Here is a 20,602-nt window from a genome sequence, read left to right on the forward strand (position 1 = left end):
ATACAGTTCCCTCAATTTCTAGCTGTTTCAGCTGTTTTAAGGGGTCCCCAGATCCTCAGGCTCCTCAGGGAAATAAGACCACAAGTTTCTGCTTAAGTTCTAGTCAAGCAATGCAGCCAGACTACAGAGTGCCTTCAAGCAAAAAGATGTGTATATGTGTATTTTACCCAATGTGATTGCTTTCTTTCTGGCTTTTGCTCTATTTGGTTGCTTACCCGGGCATTCAGACAGTTGAATTTTACATTTTGGTCATGATTTGCAATTGTTATCTGTGGGAAAGTTTTTCCAGTAAAAAGTACTCCATCATTATCAGAACTGGAACTCCCTATAAGGAATTCATTATCTAATTGGACCAAAAAAAAAAAAAAAACACCTCCTATATATTGAACAATAAGGAAATAATTCCCAAGATTTTGAATACATTTCATTTTGTGGACCACAGGACAGGAGAGCCTAGAGGAATTAAGTAGATGGGAATGACTTTCTGGTGAAAGTACATGCTGAGCTGAGAGCTGAAGGTTTGCTAAGGTCTGAACAGCTTCAGTGGTAAGAGTGGACATTCTAGTTAAGTCAGCAAGATGGTTTATTCAGTGAGAGTGGTTTATTTTTAGGATGAAGAGACTCGCCTATTTTTAGTTGGAAAAACCACCTATCACATACTGTGAGTGTCTTGGGTGATGGAGGGTGGTTAAGTAGTTTAGGACTGGTGTATGCAAGACCTGCAGGTTTAGATTTGATACTGTAAAAAATGAGCCGTTGAAAGGCTTTGAATGGAGGAATTATACAATGATAGATGAATGTTAGTTTATAGGAGAGGTAAAAATAGACAAAGATTATAATTATGTCCTCTGGTGGGCCATTGCTGTTGTCTAGGCTTGGATGATAGGGTCTGCACAAGGCTGTTAGTACATGAATAGAAAGGAAGAAAATGTTAAGAAACGTAGAGTAACATTTATGGAGGATAAGTAGATATTTGGAAAATGTGAAGGAGAAGGATTTGCTGTTTCCTTAATAGTCTAGAATTTACTGCATTCTAGTCAGCCAAAATGTATGAGATGCTAACGTGTGTAAAGAGCCGTGATGAGGTGCGTGTGTATGTTTTTATGTTGTCTTCTGCCTATTTTGACTGTTGGATCCAACAATGTTGTTGGATGGTTTAACTTTTAGGGGCAGTGCCTTTCTTTCTTCTCTCAGAAAATACCAAGTGCTCATTAAAAGTTCTGTAGCTCTTTGGGCCCTTAGTCCATTCTTATTGACTGAAGAGTATTATCTTTTGCTACAGAGACACTACTGATGTGAAGTCATTCTAGTATCGAATGATTGAAGTTGTATTTTAAGCATATCTTTTCTTCCAGATTCTCTTACATTTTGGAAATGTATTTGAAAAATTTCTCACTTCTGTAAGGCCAGTTTTCAGAAGCCATGTTTAACTTGAAAGCTACAGATGGAAGGCAGATGGCTAGATCTGATTTTGAATATGTTTTCATAAGAAATTTTTAAAGAAGCCTCTCATTATAGGGGTTCTCAACTGTCATTAACCAATTAAGCTTTCCTAACTTCTTCCATGACTAAGCCATATAAATAATTATACCCCTAGTCTTTTTTCATTGTCCTAAATTTGTGTCCTTAAAGAATCTATTCATTCTACCTTAAGTGTCTTAATATTTCTCAAAATTGATTTTCATATGTTGTTTAAAAGTCGTGATTTACCTATGAGGGGCTTATTATACTTTCAGCAAGAAATCTTTTGAGATAGTCATATAGCTTAACCTGTGTTCTCATTTCATTTTAGGTGACCGAGCTTGAATGTGTTAGTAGCCAGGCAAATGCAGTGCATACCCATAAGTCAGAATTAAATCAAACAATACAAGAACTAGAAGAGACACTGAAAGTGAAGGAAGAGGTATTTCCTACTTTTCACTCATCTATAATCTAGCTAACATATGTGTACAAAATATTTGAGTCTCTGTCAGATTTATAGGTACTTTATGGAATAAAGTAAGGTTGTGGGGTGTTTTGGGGGGGAAGATGAAATTTTTTTTGATTGATATGAAGCTTGTTCATACTTTCTCCATCCTTGTCTCTGCTGTTAGGAACTACAGTGAGGCAGGCAGACTGAGATACTGCTTCTTGGCTTCTGTATGAGAGTTGCATTCTTAAAATCAACAGAAAACTGTGAGAGGTTAAATGAATTTTATAAGCTGTTGCTTTTTCTGGTTTCCAGTCATAAGATTTAATATCCCAGGAAAGAATTATATCCACAAAGCTTGAAGCAGCCTTAAAATGTTCTGATTGTTGTTTCCAAGCAGTGCTGTACCAAAGCCACCAAGGAGACTTGTTGCTTAAGATTATCATGGATTAGACAACCTACCCATAAAGACGAATTCACCCTTCTAAAAATCAGCATAAAGGAATGTTTTTTAAATTATTCTTTTCTAAGGACTAGGACAATAATTTCAGGGAGAAATAACACTTTCTCTTTGCTTGATTTAGTTTAAATATTGTTGCTAAAGACATTGCTCTGCTTTTTCTAGGAAATAGAAAGATTAAAACAAGAAATTGATAATGCCAGAGAACTACAAGAACAGAGGGACACTCTGACTCAGAAACTACAGGTGAGCTATAATAACATTTTGATTCATTTCTGCATAGAGAGAGGCATCAGTCATTCTTTCACATAGTAATGACTTCTTTTCTGAAACTTCATTTTGTAGGTTCTCAGTCATTTTTCCAGGACTTGTGATTCATGACTAATCTTTGATTTTTCAAAAATTAAGTGATAACCTCACCTAGGTAGCATGGGATCATCATAGATGGCCATTTATAAATTGCCTTCAGTAAATTATTTTAGAAATGTCTATTTTTTAACATAAAAAATACCCTGAATTTAAAGAGAATTTCTCACATGGATTTCATTCAGTCGAAGAGTTCTGCTCATTTTTTTTTTACGCTGAACTAATGAGAGTGAATTGCAGAAGTAGTTGTGCCCTAATGGAAATTAAGTTAGTGACATCTTTCTTTCTTTATTCTAATGAATTTTTCTCACTTCTTTTGCATAAAAAATTATGTTTCCTGACTCTAATTTACATACATATATCCTGTATCGGTGGTTAGGGAAGATTTTTAGAATTCATTATCAAAGTCTCCGCATCTCCGGCCCTTTTCTTACACCCCAGTGTAAGAAGGGTTATAACCTCTATAAAGAAAGGTTAGGACCACTTCAGAGTTTGGAGTAGAAATAAATGTATGTATAGAGTGAGGAATTTTGGGTCAGGGGTGATAAGTGGAACCTGAAAGCCCAGGAATTAGGAGTACCTCAACTGTAATGAGAATGTCTTGCGTTAGTTGAGTGCTTACTACGTGCCAGACACTGTGTTAAGCACTTTACTTATATTGTGCATTTACTTCTTGTGACAGTCACCTGAGGAAACTGAGGCTTGTATAAGTTCATTTGTTCACTCTCCATTTATATAGGTAGTCAGAATTCTGTGACAGTAGAGAGGGCCTTCATAAAGGAAGTAGGTTCTTTATATGGCATGACACATTTCCCTCTCCCATCATTGACTTGCAGCAGTCTGGTTTGTTTTGATTAGCCCTATTAAAAGTTGTTCCCACATTTTAATGATCTGTGTAAATTACTGGTTCTCGGCGGGGAGGGGGCAGATTTGTGCCGCACAGAACATGTAGCAATGTGCCGAGACAATTTTGATTTTCACAACTCAGGCGGTACTATTGACATCTAGTAGGTTGAAGTCAAGAATGCTGCTAAACATCCAATTATCTGGACCAAATTGTCAATAGTGCTAAGGTTGAGAAAGCCTGGTGTAGAACTAAAGATGAAGTGTGTCCTCAGGGCTAGAAAAAGTGGGGGAAATTCAGTGGAGCTTTTGTCTTTTGTTCCTTTGGTTTGGGCTGCTATTTTCTAAGTCCTTGCTGTGATTCGGGCATTTGCCGAGCCCTTGCATACCTTTGCTTGAACTCATCCCTGTTTTCAAAGAGAAGGCAGCGGTTCGGAGGTGTTCACAAGTTGACGAGGCATTGAACTAGAAAGCAGTGAGGCGTAAATTTGTTTGGACTCCAAAGTCTCTGTTCTTTCTGTATGACTGCCCCCGGCTTCAGGCGGCCATGCTGCCGAGACATTCCTGACGGTTCCTGCAGACGTTTTCCAAGTTACATACACATCCCAGAGAAACCAAGAGGTGATTTTTCAAATCAAACTTCTTAAATGTATTTCATCATTAATTGAGCGATAATTGAATTTTAAAGCTGGCTCCTATTCTTACCTCTTCTTTCACCATATATCAAAAATGCTGATCAAAACAACCTACTAGGAACATGATAGGGAAGCTTTCAGACCTTCCGAGGGGCTGGCTCCTACTTGCAACTTAGGTCTTGGCTCACGTGTTAATTTCTCCAACTTCTCAGTTTACGCACAACTCCGCAAGGTCCCCCCACCCCACCCCAGGTACTCTTTGTAATATTACCTTGTTTTATTTTCCTAGTAGCAATTAATCACTATCTGAAGTGGTCTTATGTTTCAACTTTACTTTGAAATAATTTCAGACTTACAGAAAAGTTGCAAGAATAACACAAAGACTTTTTATATACCTTTCACTCACATTTCCCAAATGTTGCCATTTTTTGCTGTATTTGTTTGACCATTCTGGAACTGTCTCTCTCTCTCCGTGTGTGTGTGTGTTATTTTTTCCTGAAATCTTTGAGAATAAGTTGCAAGATACTGTATCTCTTTACCTCTAAATGCTTCTGTGTGTATTTTCTAAGAGTAAGGCATTGTTTTACATAACCATCAAAATCAAGAAATTATCTATCTACAGACCTTATTCAAATTCCCATAATTGTCTTAATAATATTCTTTATAACAAAGTTTAAAACTTGTTTTTCTGGTCCAAGATTTATTCCGCGCTCATGGGTTGCGTTTAGTTGTCATATGTATTTATTTTGATGTTTGAATTGTCCCAGATTTGGCCAGTGGGAACCCATTCAGTCCAGCTTCTGATTCCTTTTTGATGTGACCCTTTCATTCTTTAAAGAATGTCTTCATGTTTTAGGACAACTACATATTCAAGGCTTATCTTGTATTTTTTCAGTCCTCAACCTTGGAATTAGCTATTTCTCCAAGGAGAAATTTCTTTCTTTCTTTTTTTTTTTTTTTTAAGATTTTATTTATTTGACAGAGAGAGAGAGCACAAGCAGGGGAGTCAGCAGGCAGAGGGAGAAGCAGGCTCCCCACTAGCAGGGAGCCTGATGCTGGGTTTGAGCCCAGGACCCTGGGGTCATGACCTGAGCTGAAGGCAGACATTTAACTGACTGAGCCACCCAGGCGTCCCTCCAGGGAGAAATTTCTTTAAGCAAAGATTGATATTTAGAAGCCAGGATCTGAGTACCAGGTAGGCTTTTTGCTATTGAGATAGCATTGTTTCTATGCCATCTTAATAAACAGAGCTGGAAGGACATAAATACCACATTATGTCTATTTCAATAGCCATGTATATATAAAACTGAATTCTTACTCATACCTCCCATTGCAGTGTAATACAATGGAGTTTATTATAGCCTTTCCCATACTCATATTTGTAATTCCTTTACCCAATACTAAGAAACCCGATTCTTTTTATCTACAGTATATTTATTTACTTTCTCAATCTTAGCACAGAAAATAGTTTTTGAATTACTAATTCATACCACCACAAAAAAATGCAAACAAAACCTTACCAACTAGAGATCACTGTAATTTTTTGCGTCCTCAGCCTATGTTCAAAAGTTTGTTGGGTTAGTTCTTCCCCTCCTCTGCAATTGGTTAGGTTATTCATTTGAAACATACTTACATTTGGGGCACCTGGGTGGCTCAGTCAGTTAAGTGTCTGCCTTCAGCTCAGGTCATGATCCCAGGGTCCTGGGATTGAACCCGGTGTCAGGCTCCCTGCTCAGCGGGAAGCCTGCTTCTCCCTCTCCCTCTGCCTGCCGCTCCCCCTGCTTGTGTTCTCTCTGTCAAATAAATAAATAAAATCTTAAAAAAAAAAACATACTTATATGTTCATTTGTATCATATTATATTCCATTTTAGTATTTTCTTACCCATTCTTCTACATTTTATATATGCATGCATTTACTGAGTATACGAAACATTAGCATGGTTCCAAAAGTCAGAACTATTTGGAAAGATGTCTTTAGAGACATACCCTCCAGTCCCCACTACCCTAGCTTCTGCCCCATCCTTCCCACCCCATTCCCATCTGCCACCTGTGCGTAACCAATCTCATTAGTTTCTAGTTTATCTTTTCTGTATTTCTTTTCACACAAATGAACAGATCTATTTGTTTACCTTCTCCTCTTCTTTTTTAAATGGTAACATACTCTAGATTACTCTTCTGCACTTTGTTTCTTTCACGTAAAATATATTCTGGAAGTCACTCTTGTCAGTTCATTGAGATCTTGTTCATGCTTATTATAGCTGTAAAGTCCTTCATTTGTGGAGTGATAGTTTATTCAGCCACTCCTTTATGTGGGTATTTAGGCTGTCTCCAGTGTTCTGCAACAATACTACAATTAGTAATATTGCACATAGGTATTTTGTTATTGTTGGAGGTGTATCTTCAGAATAGATTTTTTTGTTTGTTTTTAGTAATCTCTGCACCCACCATGGGGCTCGAACTGATGACCGCAAGATGCAGAGTCTCATACTCTTCCTACTGAGCTAGGGAGATAGCATTGTTTCTATGCCATCTTAATAAACAGAGCTGGAAGGATATAAATACCACATTATGTCTCTTTCAATAGCCATGTATATATAAAACTGAATTCTTACTCATACCTCCCATTGCAGTGTAATACAATGGAGAATCTATCACCCCCGAGATAGATTCTTAGAAGGAAGATTTCTAAGTAAGAAAATAAACACATACGTAGTTGGGTTAAACATTGTCAAATTCCCCTTTGTAATGGATTGTGCTGGTTCCCATCGTACCACTACCATGAGTGCCTCTTTCTCCATGGCCTTGCCAACAAAATGTGTTGTCATACTTTTTAATTGTGTGATAGGTGAGAAATGATAGTTTTAATTTGCATATCTCATGTTATTAGTGACATGAACATCTTTCATAAGCTTAGAGGTCATGTCAGTATCTTTTTGTACATGTACGGATTGGGTGTTCATGTCTTTTGCCCTTTTCCTATAGGATTTTTGGTTCTTTTTCAGGAGTTCTTTATATATTACAGGAGTTCTTTTTTTTTTTTTTTTTTTGTACAGGAGTTCTTTTTATATCTGATTACATGTTAAAAATATTTTCTCCCGGTTTCTTTTTTTTTTTTTACTTTGCCTGAGATGGTGTTTTATGTACTAGTCAGATTTATTACTCTTTTCTTTTCTTGGTTCTGGCTTGTGGATCATATAGTCAGATAGCTCTTTTCCAAACTCAGATGATACAGGGATTCATCTGTATTTCCCTCTAGTACTTACACGGTTTCATTTTTTACATTTGGATCTCTGAGTATTTTGGGTTTATTCTTTTGTGTGTGGTATGAGGTATGGATGCAGTTATATCTTTCCAAATGCCTGTCCAGTTATCTCATTACTATTTATTTAAAATTTCATCCTTTTTTCCAGAGATTGGAGATACTTGATTTCTCTACACATTTTGACCTACTCTGGGCTTCCTATTCCAGCCCGCTAGTCACTCTGTTAATGCATCAGTACCACACTGCACTAATAGTAGAGGCTTTAATATCTGCTAGGGCCAGGTGCTCCTCAGAGTTTCTTTTTCATTGTTTTTCTCAATAGTCTTACATATTTATTTTATCATATGAGATTCAGTATTCAGTACCAATTTTTGTGTCAACTGAAAATAAAGCTGGGATTGCTTAAACTTTATAATATGACTTCAGGGCGCCTGGGTGGCTCCGTTGGTTAAGCGACTGCCTTCGGCTCAGGTCATGATCCTGGAGTCCCTGGATCAAGTCCCGCGTCGGGCTCCCTGCTCGGCAGTGAGTCTGTTTCTCCCTCTGACCTTCCTCCCTCTCATGTGCTCTCTCTCATTCTCTCTCTCTCTCAAATAAAAAATATATATATATAATATGACTTCAGGAGAAACAATATCTTATTGAAGTTTCTATCCTATCCAGGAATAAGGGATGTCTTCCCATTTGTTCACATCTACTTTTGTGTTTTTCACAGGAGTGTTAAGGTTTTCAACATGTAGTTTTGCATATTTCTTGTTTATAAATATTTTATCTTTCTTTTTTTTCTATTTCAAATGGGGTTTTCTCTACCATTGTATCTTTTAATTGATTATTGTTTGTATATTTGAAAGCTGTTGAATTCTTTTTTTTTTTTTTTTTTTTTTAAGATTTATTTATTTGACAGAGATAGTGAGAGCAGGAACACAAGCAGGGGGAGTGGGAGAGGTGAGAAGCAGGCTTCCTGCAGAGCAGGGAGCCCGATGTGGGGCTCGATCCCAGGAACCTGGGATCATGACCTGAGCCGAAGGCTTAACGACTGAGCCACCCAGGTGCCCCAAAAGCTGTTGAATTCTGTATGCTATTTTTATGTCCTGCTACCTGACTAAATTATTTTATTATTTGAGCTAGTTTTGTCACTCCATTGATTCTGTAAGATTTTTTAAGTATGGTAACACATAATCTGCAAACAGATAATTTTACTTTTATTCCCCCATCCCTCCAATTCTCAAGCCTCTTGATTTTTCTTGTCCAATTACACCTGTTAAAAACACCACTACAGTATTAAACAATACTAGAGATGATGGGCTTATCTCATCCCTCATCTTAGTGAAAATGCCTCTAGTATTTTTCCATTTTAAGTAAAATGTTGGCTGTAACACTGAAATACATTTTATCATGTTATGAGAGTGTCCTTCGTGCCTATTAGAATGTTTTTACCAGGGATGAGTGTGGGATTTTGTTAACGGCCTTTTTTTTTTTTTTTTTTTTAGTATCTATGAAAATAATCATAATTTCCTCTCTAGATCTATTTAATATGGTTTATTTTATTAATGGATTTTCTAATACCGAACCACCTTTGCATGACTGGAATAAAGATCACTTAGCTATGGTATCTTATTTTCTTAATGTGGTGTTAGACTTTTGTTCTTTATTATTTATCATTTTTACACAGTACTCATTTGTGATACTGGTCTGTATTTCTTTTGAGGGGAGCTATACTTATAAGATTTGGGTATCAGGGTTAGACTTTACACACAGTAATACTTCAGTCATACTTCATGCACTGTCTTCATTTTTTATGCTCTGGAATAATGGATGTCATATTGAAACTACCTCGTCTTTAAATGTTGACACCATTGGGGCCTGGTGCATTTTTATGGAGTAGTTCCTGGATTATTCTCTATTTCTTCTGCAGACGCTGGGCTGTTTAAGCTTTCCATCTAGGTTTCCCAGAGTCAGCGAGAACTCTTATTTCTTATTTTATATAATTGTCCGTTGTCCTTTTCTTCTTGATTAAGTAAAGTTAAGCAATGGTATGTCTAATCAGTGCCACTGGTTTTTTTTATCCTCTACCTTATGAATTTCTCCTTTTATCTTTATTATTCCTGCCTCGTACTTTGTTTTGGTTTACTTATTCTTTCTCTAGCATTTTAAGAAGAGAATTTAATTCCTTTATTTTCATTCTTTCACTTTTATGTATATGTGTTTAAAGTTATAGATTGTCCTGTGATGATTGCTTTAGGTGTATTTCATAGATTCTCATATTTAGTATGTTCGTTATCATTATTTCCTGAAATTCTGTAATTTTGGTCTTATTTCCCTTGCACCCACGAGATGTTTAAAAGAAGGCACTTGAGGGGCACCTGGGTAGCTCAGGTCATGATCCCAGGGTCCTAGGATGGAGCCCCACATCGGGCTCTTGGCTCAGCGGGGAGTCTGCTTTTCCCTCTCCCACTGCCCCTCCCTTCTGCTTGTTCTCTCTCTCTCTCAAATAAATAAGTAAAAAAAAATTATAAAAGATAACAGAAGGTGCTTTAATTTCCTGGTGGAAGGACCTTTTTATTTTTTGGGTTTAGTTCTTAAGTTCTAGTTTTACTGTCTTGTAATCGCAAGGGTTTGTATAATTTCTGCTTTACATAATTGACTGCACTTTTTTGTGTGATCTCATATATGACCGATTTTTGTAATGTTCCTTGTTGACTTTATAATTTTTGTTTTCTGTTTTGTTACCTTTCCTTTGTTCCACTTGATGTGTCCTGTATTGAGAGTGGCAGAGCGAAGTCTCTCATCAGTATGTTTTTATCTATGCCTCTTTACAACACCTGTAATTTCTACTTTATAAGGTGGTTGGTACCTAAATATAATGGTTATATCTTCATTGTGCATTGTGGCTTTTAGCATTAAAGTGCCTTCCTTTGGCACTTTTTCTACCAGTATTGCAACCTCTCATTATCTTGCGCCTATCCTGTTATTTTTGGCCTTCCTAAATGAATTGCTCAGTGGAAGGACCTTTCTATTTTATGATTTTGTTTTCAATTCCTGGTCTTACTGCATTGTGATCACAGAATATTTTTGGTGATATTTATACTTAATGTAACTTAATACTACTTTTTTGTGACCAAATGTAAAATCAGTTTTTGTGAATGCTTCTTGTGTGTTGTGTATACTTAGTGCTTTGTGAGCCAAACTGAAATTTTTTTCTTTTACTAGGTAACTCATTCATACTTATCGATACGATTTTTGTTTTATTTCAACTTGTCATTATTTTATGTAATAATTCCTGTGTATTACGTTAATTTGATTTTTTCTTTCTCTGTATGATATGTTCTTTGCCCTTTTTTATATCTTTTGATATTTAAGATGGTCTTAACTTTGTTTTAGTGGTTACTTTTAGACTTACACCTTTTTGAAATACTCCTACTTGGGGCGCCTGGGTGGCTCGGTCGTTAAGCGTCTGCCTTCGGCTCAGATCATGGTCCCAGGGTCCTGGGATCGAGCCCCGCATCGGGCTCCCTGCTCCGCGGGAAGCCTGCTTCTCCCTCTCCCACTCCCCCTGCTTGTGTTCCGTCTCTCGCTGTCTCTCTCTGTCAAGTAAATAAATAAAATCTTTAAAAAAAAAAATACTGCTACTTAACTGTGTTCATATTTAAACTTTCACTATCTGGTTTATTCGTTTTTATTTATTTTTTTAAATATTATTTATTTTAGAGAGAGAGCATGAGCGGGAGGGACAGAGGGAGAGGGAGAGAGAATCCCAAGCAGACAGCACGCTGAGCCTGGAACCTGACACAGGGCTCGATCTCATGCCCTGAGATCACGACCTGAACCGAAACCAAGAGTCAGGTGCTTAACTGACTGCACCACCCAGGCGCCCCGGTCTGTTAGTTTTTAATGATAGTTTTAATGATAGTTGACTTTGAACTATTACATATTCAATAATTAGAAGCTTATTCTGCTTTTCTCTTTTCCTTTTTTTCCTCCTATTTTTTAGTTGCATTATTTCTACCTTGTCAGAATAAGTAACATTTTGGGGGGGCTCCAGGCTGGCTCAGTTAAGCATCTGACTCTTGGTTTTGGCTCACGTCGTGACCTCAGGGCCATGGGATCCAGCTCCGCATAGGGCTCCGCACTCAGCTCGTGGAGTCTGCTTGAGACTCTTTCCCCCTCTGCTCCTCCCCCTGCTCTTGCTCTCACTCTCATTCTCTCTCTCTCAAATAAATTAAAAAAATATTTTTAAAAAGAAAAGTAGCATTTTTATATTATTTTTTAACCATTGTTCACCTTTGTTTTAGTCTTTGATATGTATTACCTATAGTACATGGACATGGTCACCATCAGTCCTTTCTCTGAAGTTTCCACAGTAATCTGTTGGTTGGATGAAGCTTATCCTCTAGTAGATGGTTCCAGAAGAGCTCGTGGGTTTAAGTTGTTTTTTAAAAGCCTTAGTACTTAGGTGACAGATATAAAATCCTTGGTTCGTAATTTTCTTTCTTTGAATTTCTTGAAAATGCCACTCCATTATTACCTTTTTTTATGTTGCCTTTCTTTAAGATTTATTTATTTTAGAGAGAGAGCATGAACAGGAGAAGGGGCAGAGAGAGAGGGACAGGGAGAGAAGCAGATACCCTGCTAAGCACGGAGCCCAATGCGGGACTTGGCCCCAGGATCCCAAGATCATGACCTGAGCCGAAATAAAAGAGTCGGACACTTAACCAACTGAGCCACCCAGGCACCCCTTATATTGCTTTTGAGAAATCTATTCCAGTCTAGTTCACCGGCCTTGGAAGTTTGGGGCTCCTGTGTGTGCGCCCTGAGGATTTTTCCTTTATTTTCAAAATCTAAGAGTTTTACTAAGATATTTCTCAGAATTGATTTCATTGAGGGTCACTTTTCTCAGGTACTTGATGGGCCCTTTTAATGTGTAGATTTAGGTCTTCCTTTATTTCCAGGAAGTTTTCTAGTATAAAAGTTTTAAATATTAAGTTTGTCCTATTGGAGTGTTTTCTTCGTAAGGAGCTCCAGTGATATGTAGTTAGATGGTCTTCCCTTCTAGTTCAACCCCTTTCTCTCTGATCATTTCCCCTAGTTTATCTCACTTGCGTTCCCTTGAATATTTAAAAATAATAATTGAGTAAAGCATAATTTTATTTTAAATTTATTTATTTTTTATTTTATAATTCAGTCTCTATTTCTGATATAATTTTGCCTTTTTCTTCTATTTCTATCAGGGCTTAATCACTCCTGGTTTTTTAGTGTTTTGTCTCATTTCTGTTTTTAGTGTTTGATATCTGTCTCAGGCTCTATTTTGAATGCTTGTTCGACAATATTTAAAGTCCATTTACCTATTTTTTTTAGTACTCTGTACATCCAATGTGGGGCTCAAACTCATGACCCTGAGAGCAAGCATCACACTGTCTTCTGACTGAGCCAGCCAGGTGCCCTATTTGACAATATTTAATTCAGAGTGGAGGCTTCTGTTTTCTTGTGCTTCATAGCTGGTTTTTTTGGGGGGAGGGGTCTTTTATTTTCAATCACTAGTCTCTACAGTTTCATTTTCTGTTTTCATCTTATGATAGTTTATGTAGATGAAGATAGCTCACACCTTTGTATTTTGTGGATTGAGTGGCTTACAGATTCTCAGTTCAAAATCACCCTCTTTTTGGGAGATAGTGGGGAAGGGGCTATGTGTCCTTCAGTGTTTGAGTTTTCTCTTGTCTTAGAAGATTGTAAGTTTCCCTGTGTTGCTTCTTCCCCCTTTACCGTAGTATTCCGGAAGGCTCCTTTCTTTTTCTTCTTTCTGCCCATTACTCCTCAGAAGTGTTGCCTTTCCAAGATTGCCTCCTGTCTCGTGTACACTAGTAAGTCCCTTCCTTGTCGTCCACTCTGGTCTACCAGGACTTTGTTTATTTATTTTTCCAGAATTTTGACACTTCCAGCAGTCTGTGTTAGGGTTATTAGAGTTCAGTCTTAAGCCTTTGGTTTTCCTCTTGCCTCTGCTCTACTTGCCCCACAACCCTGCCTTGCCCTCTGCAAAGGGTTAGAGAGAGAGCTTGGGAAATGTCTTTGCTGGAAATTGAAGTTTGATTTGTTTTATATCTTCTAGTTATTTGAAGTCATGGAATTTGTGTGGTGTTATTCTTATTATTGATTTATATAGTTTGGGAGGATGGTTGAGAGGTCTCAGCATACAGAGTCACCATTACCTCAGCATCCCGGAAGTGTTTACTTTTTTGTTGCTGGCATCCTGATTCTAGAATGCATGCTGCATTAAAACAAGAACCATCTTTGTTTATTTTCTGCTCTATCTCTATTGCTAGTACATAGAAGATGCTTGGTAAATAATTGTTGAATGTTTCTTCTTCAAAATTTGCGTGTGTGTCTTTTGCCCATTTTTCTCTTGAATTACTAATTCTTTTGATGATTTATATGTCCTGTTACATATGAAGGTTGATGATCTAATAGGGCACTATATCTTGCTTGTAACGGCTTACCATGTGAATCAGATGTCAAAGATAATTTTTCTGTAACTTTTATTTAGATTAAAAATGCAGGATTTAAACTTACAGAAAATGAGCCTGATCTGGTCCCATTGATGATGGTAATGTGTAAATTTTTTTTAATCACTCTAGTGTTGAGGCTCCATATCTAACAAACACAGAGCATGACCATCTACCCAGTAAGATTTTATACTTGCAATTACTGCCCTTTAAAGCACTCGAAAGGGAGTTAGCTTCTGGCCTCCATTGCTTTATCAGAACTGAACCAGGTCTCTGGATGCCCCTGGCACATGCTTACATGTCAGTGAAGGAGAAGAGGAAACTAGTAGCGCACACGTGGTTAGAAGCAGAAGAATGCGTTAGGAGGGAGAAGGAGAGGCTTGGGAAATGCCGACATAAGGCCTCTACTAGGAAGTTCCCACCTGCCAGGGCTCCCGTTGCCTTGTGTTGGCCCGTGTGCACCAGCTTGGCCAGTCTTGCTCTAAGATTATATTCTGTGCCTCAGAATAGACCAGCACCGTCAGCACTGTATTGGATCCCTTTTGTTATCTGACTCCTAAAATTCCTCCAATCAGAGGAATGGCTGAGAGTATGACACTCTGTCTAGAGAGAACAATGCGATTTTAATAGCTGAGGAAATTTGGTGTTTTGCATGCTTCCATTGAAAATGTTTGCATGTTTCACTGATTGGCAAGGAGAACAAGGAAGCCTTTCATTTTAAGGAAGGCTTCAGAGGGCATACTGGATGGTGCCTGGTGAAATGGGTGTTTTCTAGTGAATGACATTTGGTCTATTTTTGTAGTTGGAAACATGCTACTCTTAAGCTTATTGTTGAAGCAGGCAAGAGAGCATGCTGTGCAATCATGAGTGGAATTTTTACATTTGACCCCAGGGGCTGTTTTCTCCCTCCTAGTTTGGAGCCTCCATGAATGTGGCTTCTGAATTTATAAGCATTTTATTGGTTTCAGATCCTGCTCTCCGTTTATTTATCTTCACTTTGTGGATTATTCAGAGGGAAGAGATTAGAAACATACCTGGGAAACATCCAACACTAAATGCTTTAATATTAGATTGGGATTTCTTAAATTCCTCATTTATTACTCATTAGAGCTGCTGTATTCCTTTCTAGTATTTTCCCAGGTTCTTGTGGCTCCTCCGTGGCATTCTTGCTGAAGCCTTACTCTTAGTTATTTCTGTCAAAGCAAGTGAACATTTCTTTATGTTCAGAATCCTAGGTCAGGGTTACTTTCTTAGATGTATTCAAGCCAATTTCCTAATTATTTTTCTCAGAAGTTTACAATTTTTACAGGTGTTGTAAGAAAAATAAATTTTGGAAAAAAGTACCCATAATCCTAACAATAGCAACTCTTTCCTATTGGTACAGTAATTTACAGTGTTTGTCCCCATGAATACCAGTGTTTGCCCATTTGCACTGTGTGCTTCATATTTGGGGTTTTTTCTCATTTGACATTTACCAGATTGTCTTTCAAAAATTTTTTAAAAAAAGTGTTCTGCCATCCATTAGACTCGATAGAATTTTTTACGAGATTTACATTTAAACCATGTATTAACATTTGAAACGTAATATTTTCTGAGGCTGATTCATATTGTATTACTAACACCAAAATATTGTCATTGTCCCATATAATTGACATATGTGAATATAATTTGTGTCAATCATTTAATTCCTCTCAGAGGTAAAAATGAGCTTTCCAGAAAGGATATATAACTTTCAACTAATTGCTTATCTGAATACCTTGTTTAAAGTGTCATAAAGTGTTTAAAGTTTCTGCTCTTTTTCTCAGTTTGAATTTTTAACCGAAATTAAAACTCTAGGTCATTAGATCATTTCATTTTTTTAGAATTACTTATTATTATATTTGTCATGTTTAGAAACATTTTTAGAACAATAATAACTTCTCATTAAGTATGCTAGACTTGATTGTTTTTTTAAAAAAATAATTATTTTTGTCATGAACTTTTACTTGCCTTTTGTCTTTTTTTTTCTTTTCTTTCCATGATTTGCAGTATGTTGGAACTGTCAGCTGTATAATTCTCTTATATGTACGCTTATTGTAGATCTTGACTGAGACTGTAGATCTTGACTCGGTTTTTAGCCACTGAGCTACTTCCCCTGCCACAAGCACTCATTTGGATGGTGAGGCAAAACAAAGAATAGTAATTAACATATTCAGAGGATCCTGATACCTCGTGTTAGAGAGCTGTTGTCTTCTCACGGGTCTTTCTCCAGAATTGCCCGTAAGGAGGAAAGAGTATTCTCTTTTTCTCTGCCTGCTTTCAGCTGAGATTGCTACCAGTTAGTTGTGCATTAGGCAAAAAGAGGTGGGCCGAAATTGAATTGAGATGTAGCTAATCCACAAAATGGATCTTTAATCCTCTTCGGTATTTGAAATGTCCAGAGTGTTTGCCTGGCAAGAAGTAAGCATTCAGGAAGTTTCTTTTGGGTTGGATAGATGGATTCATGAACAAGTCTGTCTCGAAAACCACATGGATTTCTCAGAGGGCAGAATTCTAAAAATCTCCGTAAAGTGTGTTAACTTGAGATTCAGAAGCTCATCTTCCTGTGTGTCAAACTGCATTAACTACCACGATATTAGTAATAATGAAAGTTGTATCGTTTTCTAAGTCGTGAACTGACATGTGTATATATATCACACTTTTGTTTCTAAAGGAAGTAGAGATTCGGAACAAAGACCTGGAGGGACAGCTGTCTGACTTAGAGCAACGTCTGGAGAAAAGTCAAAATGAACAAGAAGCTTTTCGCAATAACCTGAAGACACTCTTAGAAATTCTTGATGGAAAAATATTTGAACTAACAGAATTACGAGATAACTTGGCCAAGCTACTAGAATGCAGCTAAGGAAAGTAAATTTCAGTGCCAATTGATTAAAAAATACACTGTCTCTCTTCATAGGACTGTTTGGGCTCTGCATCAAGATCGCACATAAAATTTGAATATCACTCCTCCTCCAGGAGGATGATCTTTTGAAAATTGGAATTGTATATTTCAGTGTAAATTTTAGAATTCAGCTCGTAGCTAGTTGGGGAAAAAAGAGATGAAAAACTTGAACTACAAATTACCTCCATGTATATTATTGGCCATAGTTAACTAGAAAGTTATAAATAGACACTTAATGCAATCTTTTTTTTCTGATATTAGCCAATGGGAGAATTAACAATGTCTGGGTCACATCCCCTTTTTGTGTTCAACACAGTGAAGGTTATCTGCTTTTTAAATTAATTTATTTATGATATCTAAAGCTGTGTTTTGTGCAAAAACTTAGTGATGAAAGCCCTGTCTTCTGTTGTAATCTGAATAATTTCTCAGGATATTTTTGCACTGCTGAGAAGCAGCGCCATTACCAATTAATTCTTGCCAGGAGTGAGAGAGAGCTGCATCTTTAATTGAAACATACTTACTAGAACTGGGTGTATAGAGTTCTTCCCTTTTTTTATACTGGAAGATATTTCACTCGGTGACCACTCTGGTACACTCTGGTGTTCTTGAATCTTGTCTGCTGTATAGTTTACTTTTCCATATCGATTCCGTGTATTTATGAGAAGATATTGTCTCCCATTTTATTACACATTTTAAAGCCAACTAACGAAGGCAGCTGAGTCCCTCAGAAATTTTTCTTTTTAAATTTCTAATAAATTTGACACACAGTACTGAAATACAGCAGCCCGTCATTGACGGTCTGGCCTAGCAATGTTAAGTATATTTACAGAATATGCAGTTACATTTATTTATATATTTTGCAAGAAATCTTTTCTGAATGATCAATGCATTTCAATTTACAACTAATAATGGCTATTGGGGAACTGTTTATTATAGATCATTTTAAGGTGTATAGCAATTTTAAAGGGGATCCATTTCCATCAAACAGCCGATCAGAGGACTATTGGGATTGGAGCCGTGTACTCTGTCTGGGTCTTCACATCAACCACATCTCTAGTCAAACCTCACAAGGCAATATTCTGAACTGTTAACTAGGTGTTTCAAACAGGAATTCAATTCAATAGGCTCTTCTCAATGAACAAGTTTTAATGTTGTTTTGATGTAATTTTAAAAGACTTTTAGCAAACATGCATTTCTTTATATATTTCTTTTAAGAAGCTATTTTAAAAGTAAGCCAAGTGCTGTCTAGTCTGCTTATGGAGTTAGGGATTGCATCAGAGTCCATATATTCTCACTGTACAATGCCTGTGATGTTGAGGAGGGTTCTTTTTTAAAGTGTATGCTTGAGCATCTGACTCTGTGGAGTCTGCAAATGCACTGACTTTGTTTGTACCCCAAAACGATGGAATTGTTAAGTACAAAATTAAGCTAATGAATCAATTTGTAACCATTTTTTCACTCACAAACAGCAACTCAACACTAGACAATTTTGTTTTATATATGTATGTGTATGTATGTAAATACATACATCTTAATTTATATTAGAGTGAAAAATAAATGGTTTGTTTCTAAAGTTAGTTTCTAAAGTGAGTTTTCAGGTGTCTCTGAAAAGTTTCTATCAGACACTTAATCATCGTGTATTCTATGTGCTATGACATCATGTAAGTTACCTCCATCTATTTTAGGATCTTTTCCTCACCTATTTATTATAGGGAGGGTAATTTAGGTACACAAGCTCAGAGCTGAGATATTTCTCTGATAAATCAGGTAATAAAATTTATTTGATTGATGGAATTTTGAAGTAGATGTGATTTTATCCATCAGTTTCTGAGTATCTGCTGAGTAACAAAGAGCACCAGATTTTAATTTAAATAGGGGATTTAACACTAGGGATCAGGGAATTTAGTTACGAAGAGTTAAAAATCAAAAAAAAAAAAAAGTGTAAGCTGTTGAAATGGTAAGTGAATTATTTTAATGATGTAATAAGATATTTTTAAATTTTGACATAGTTGTCATTTAATGGGAAAGTAACTCACCAAAATGTCTCCACTTGAATTGTATTGATAGGTGAGACATGTGTGTAATTCAATATATACATATACCCGTATGTATATGCAGAAAATTATTTTTAATATTTTCCTACTGATTAAGAAATTTAAAATTGGAAATTTTGTGAGTTTTTTCCTCGTCCAATAGGGCCTAATTTTTTTCTTTTTTTAGTGATTTAACAATTTGAGGGCTGCACCTTTAAATTCCCAGAGTGTCATTAGACGTGTACAGTATATGGGATAAGGGTGGACACAAGTGCACATATAAATAAAATCTTAAGACTATTTTAAATATTCATTTATAGTAGGAGAGTATCTAGAAATCATCATCTACAAGTCATAATTAGGTTGTGTGTCTACTGTAGTTTTCTCCATTTCTGTATTATATAAATAAAAGTTTGCCTATTAAAATCTGATTTTTCCCAGAGACAAGTATTATATAATGTATCTATATTTAGATGCAACTGTGGTAATATATTTATCAGAAAATGATGCTGGGGACTGTAGCCTGAACATGTGGACTTTAAGTGACACAGACAAGGAGAGCAGAGATCGATCCCATTGTGTATAAGTTATTCTCTGATAATTATGAATTCTTGTACAAAAACCTGAAAAAAAAAAAAGGAAAAAGAAAAATACAGTTTTTATTTTGAAATATATTTGTTGTTCTCTGGAGAATGTACTTTATCTTTTTTTCCTTCAGTCTTTTCCAGATACTTTTGAAAAGCATTTAAGTGATGACAGCATTGCTTAACTTTTACAGGTGCTACTGGATTTCACATTAGTGTGTTCTGTTGTGAAATCCTGACTTTGACATAAAAGGTTTTATACGTATTTCCCTGCCTGGAAAATTAGTTTTTGTTTCTCCTCTCTCTCCTTCTCTCCACCTTTCTCTCTCTCTCTCTCTCTCTCTCTTTCCTCCTTTTCTTTCTGCAGATTAAAAACAGTGCATGAAGTTGCATCCCTCCTTGTCCCTCTAGAAGAACTTCAGCACCGTCAGAATGTAAGGTTTTGCTGTCATTGAACTGCTGGAAAGCAGTTAGAGGAAAAGCTTGCAGGGTTTTTTCAAGTGGAAATAAAAGGGACGCTCAAAATTAAACCACCACCTTTGAAAACTCATTTTTTTGCCCCATTCAAGAATGTGGACGGTCTTGTGCCACTCGTGTCCTTCTGTGGTTTCATTTCACTGCAGAGCGTGCAGCTCAGCTACTCTCCTCCTGCAGACCCGATCTTCTGTCCGTTCTGGAATGCAAGGCTGGCCGCAGGGAGAATTGGTTGGGTGGCAGTGTTGTGTTGACTTTTTTAAGAAATCCTGTTGTTTATTTGGTATCACATGATTTTACCATTCCTGATAGTCTGTGCTTGAAGTCATGAAATAGTCATGCATTTTTGTCTTCTGTACATTTGGCATTCATGAGGTAAATTAATTTATGGAAAATCTAAAAAAAACTTTCAGGTAAGAAGTAGTTAAGAATGACACATTAAAAAATTTTTTTTCAAGTAGGATACTGTGCTATAATTATTGAGAAGATAATTTTCATGTGAGAGAATATTTTTTAAATAACTAGAAAAGGATCATGTTGGAAAGGAAACAGCTGAATCGTTCACCTTACTTTTATTTGAGAAAGTGCATTTTTTTCCAATGTAAAATTGGACCTTAA

The 20,602-nt window shown here is 36.6% G+C and overlaps 1 protein-coding gene across 1 annotated transcript in view; it reads left to right on the forward strand.

The window, feature by feature from the left end:
• The window catches only part of HOMER1 (homer scaffold protein 1), a 124,076-nt gene extending 104,301 nt beyond the window's left edge, over positions 1-19,775 (forward strand). The window contains exons 7-9 of the mRNA XM_036098181.2: positions 1,793-1,903; positions 2,535-2,615; positions 16,666-19,775. Of these exons, the coding sequence (XP_035954074.1) occupies positions 1,793-1,903; positions 2,535-2,615; positions 16,666-16,854 (381 nt within the window). The 3' untranslated portion in view covers positions 16,855-19,775. The remainder of the gene's footprint in view (positions 1-1,792; positions 1,904-2,534; positions 2,616-16,665) is intronic.
• Positions 19,776-20,602: the final 827 nt, after the last annotated feature.

The sequence above is a fragment of the Halichoerus grypus genome, chromosome 2 (genome assembly GCF_964656455.1).
Source record: "Halichoerus grypus chromosome 2, mHalGry1.hap1.1, whole genome shotgun sequence".
Lineage (NCBI taxonomy): Eukaryota > Metazoa > Chordata > Mammalia > Carnivora > Phocidae > Halichoerus > Halichoerus grypus.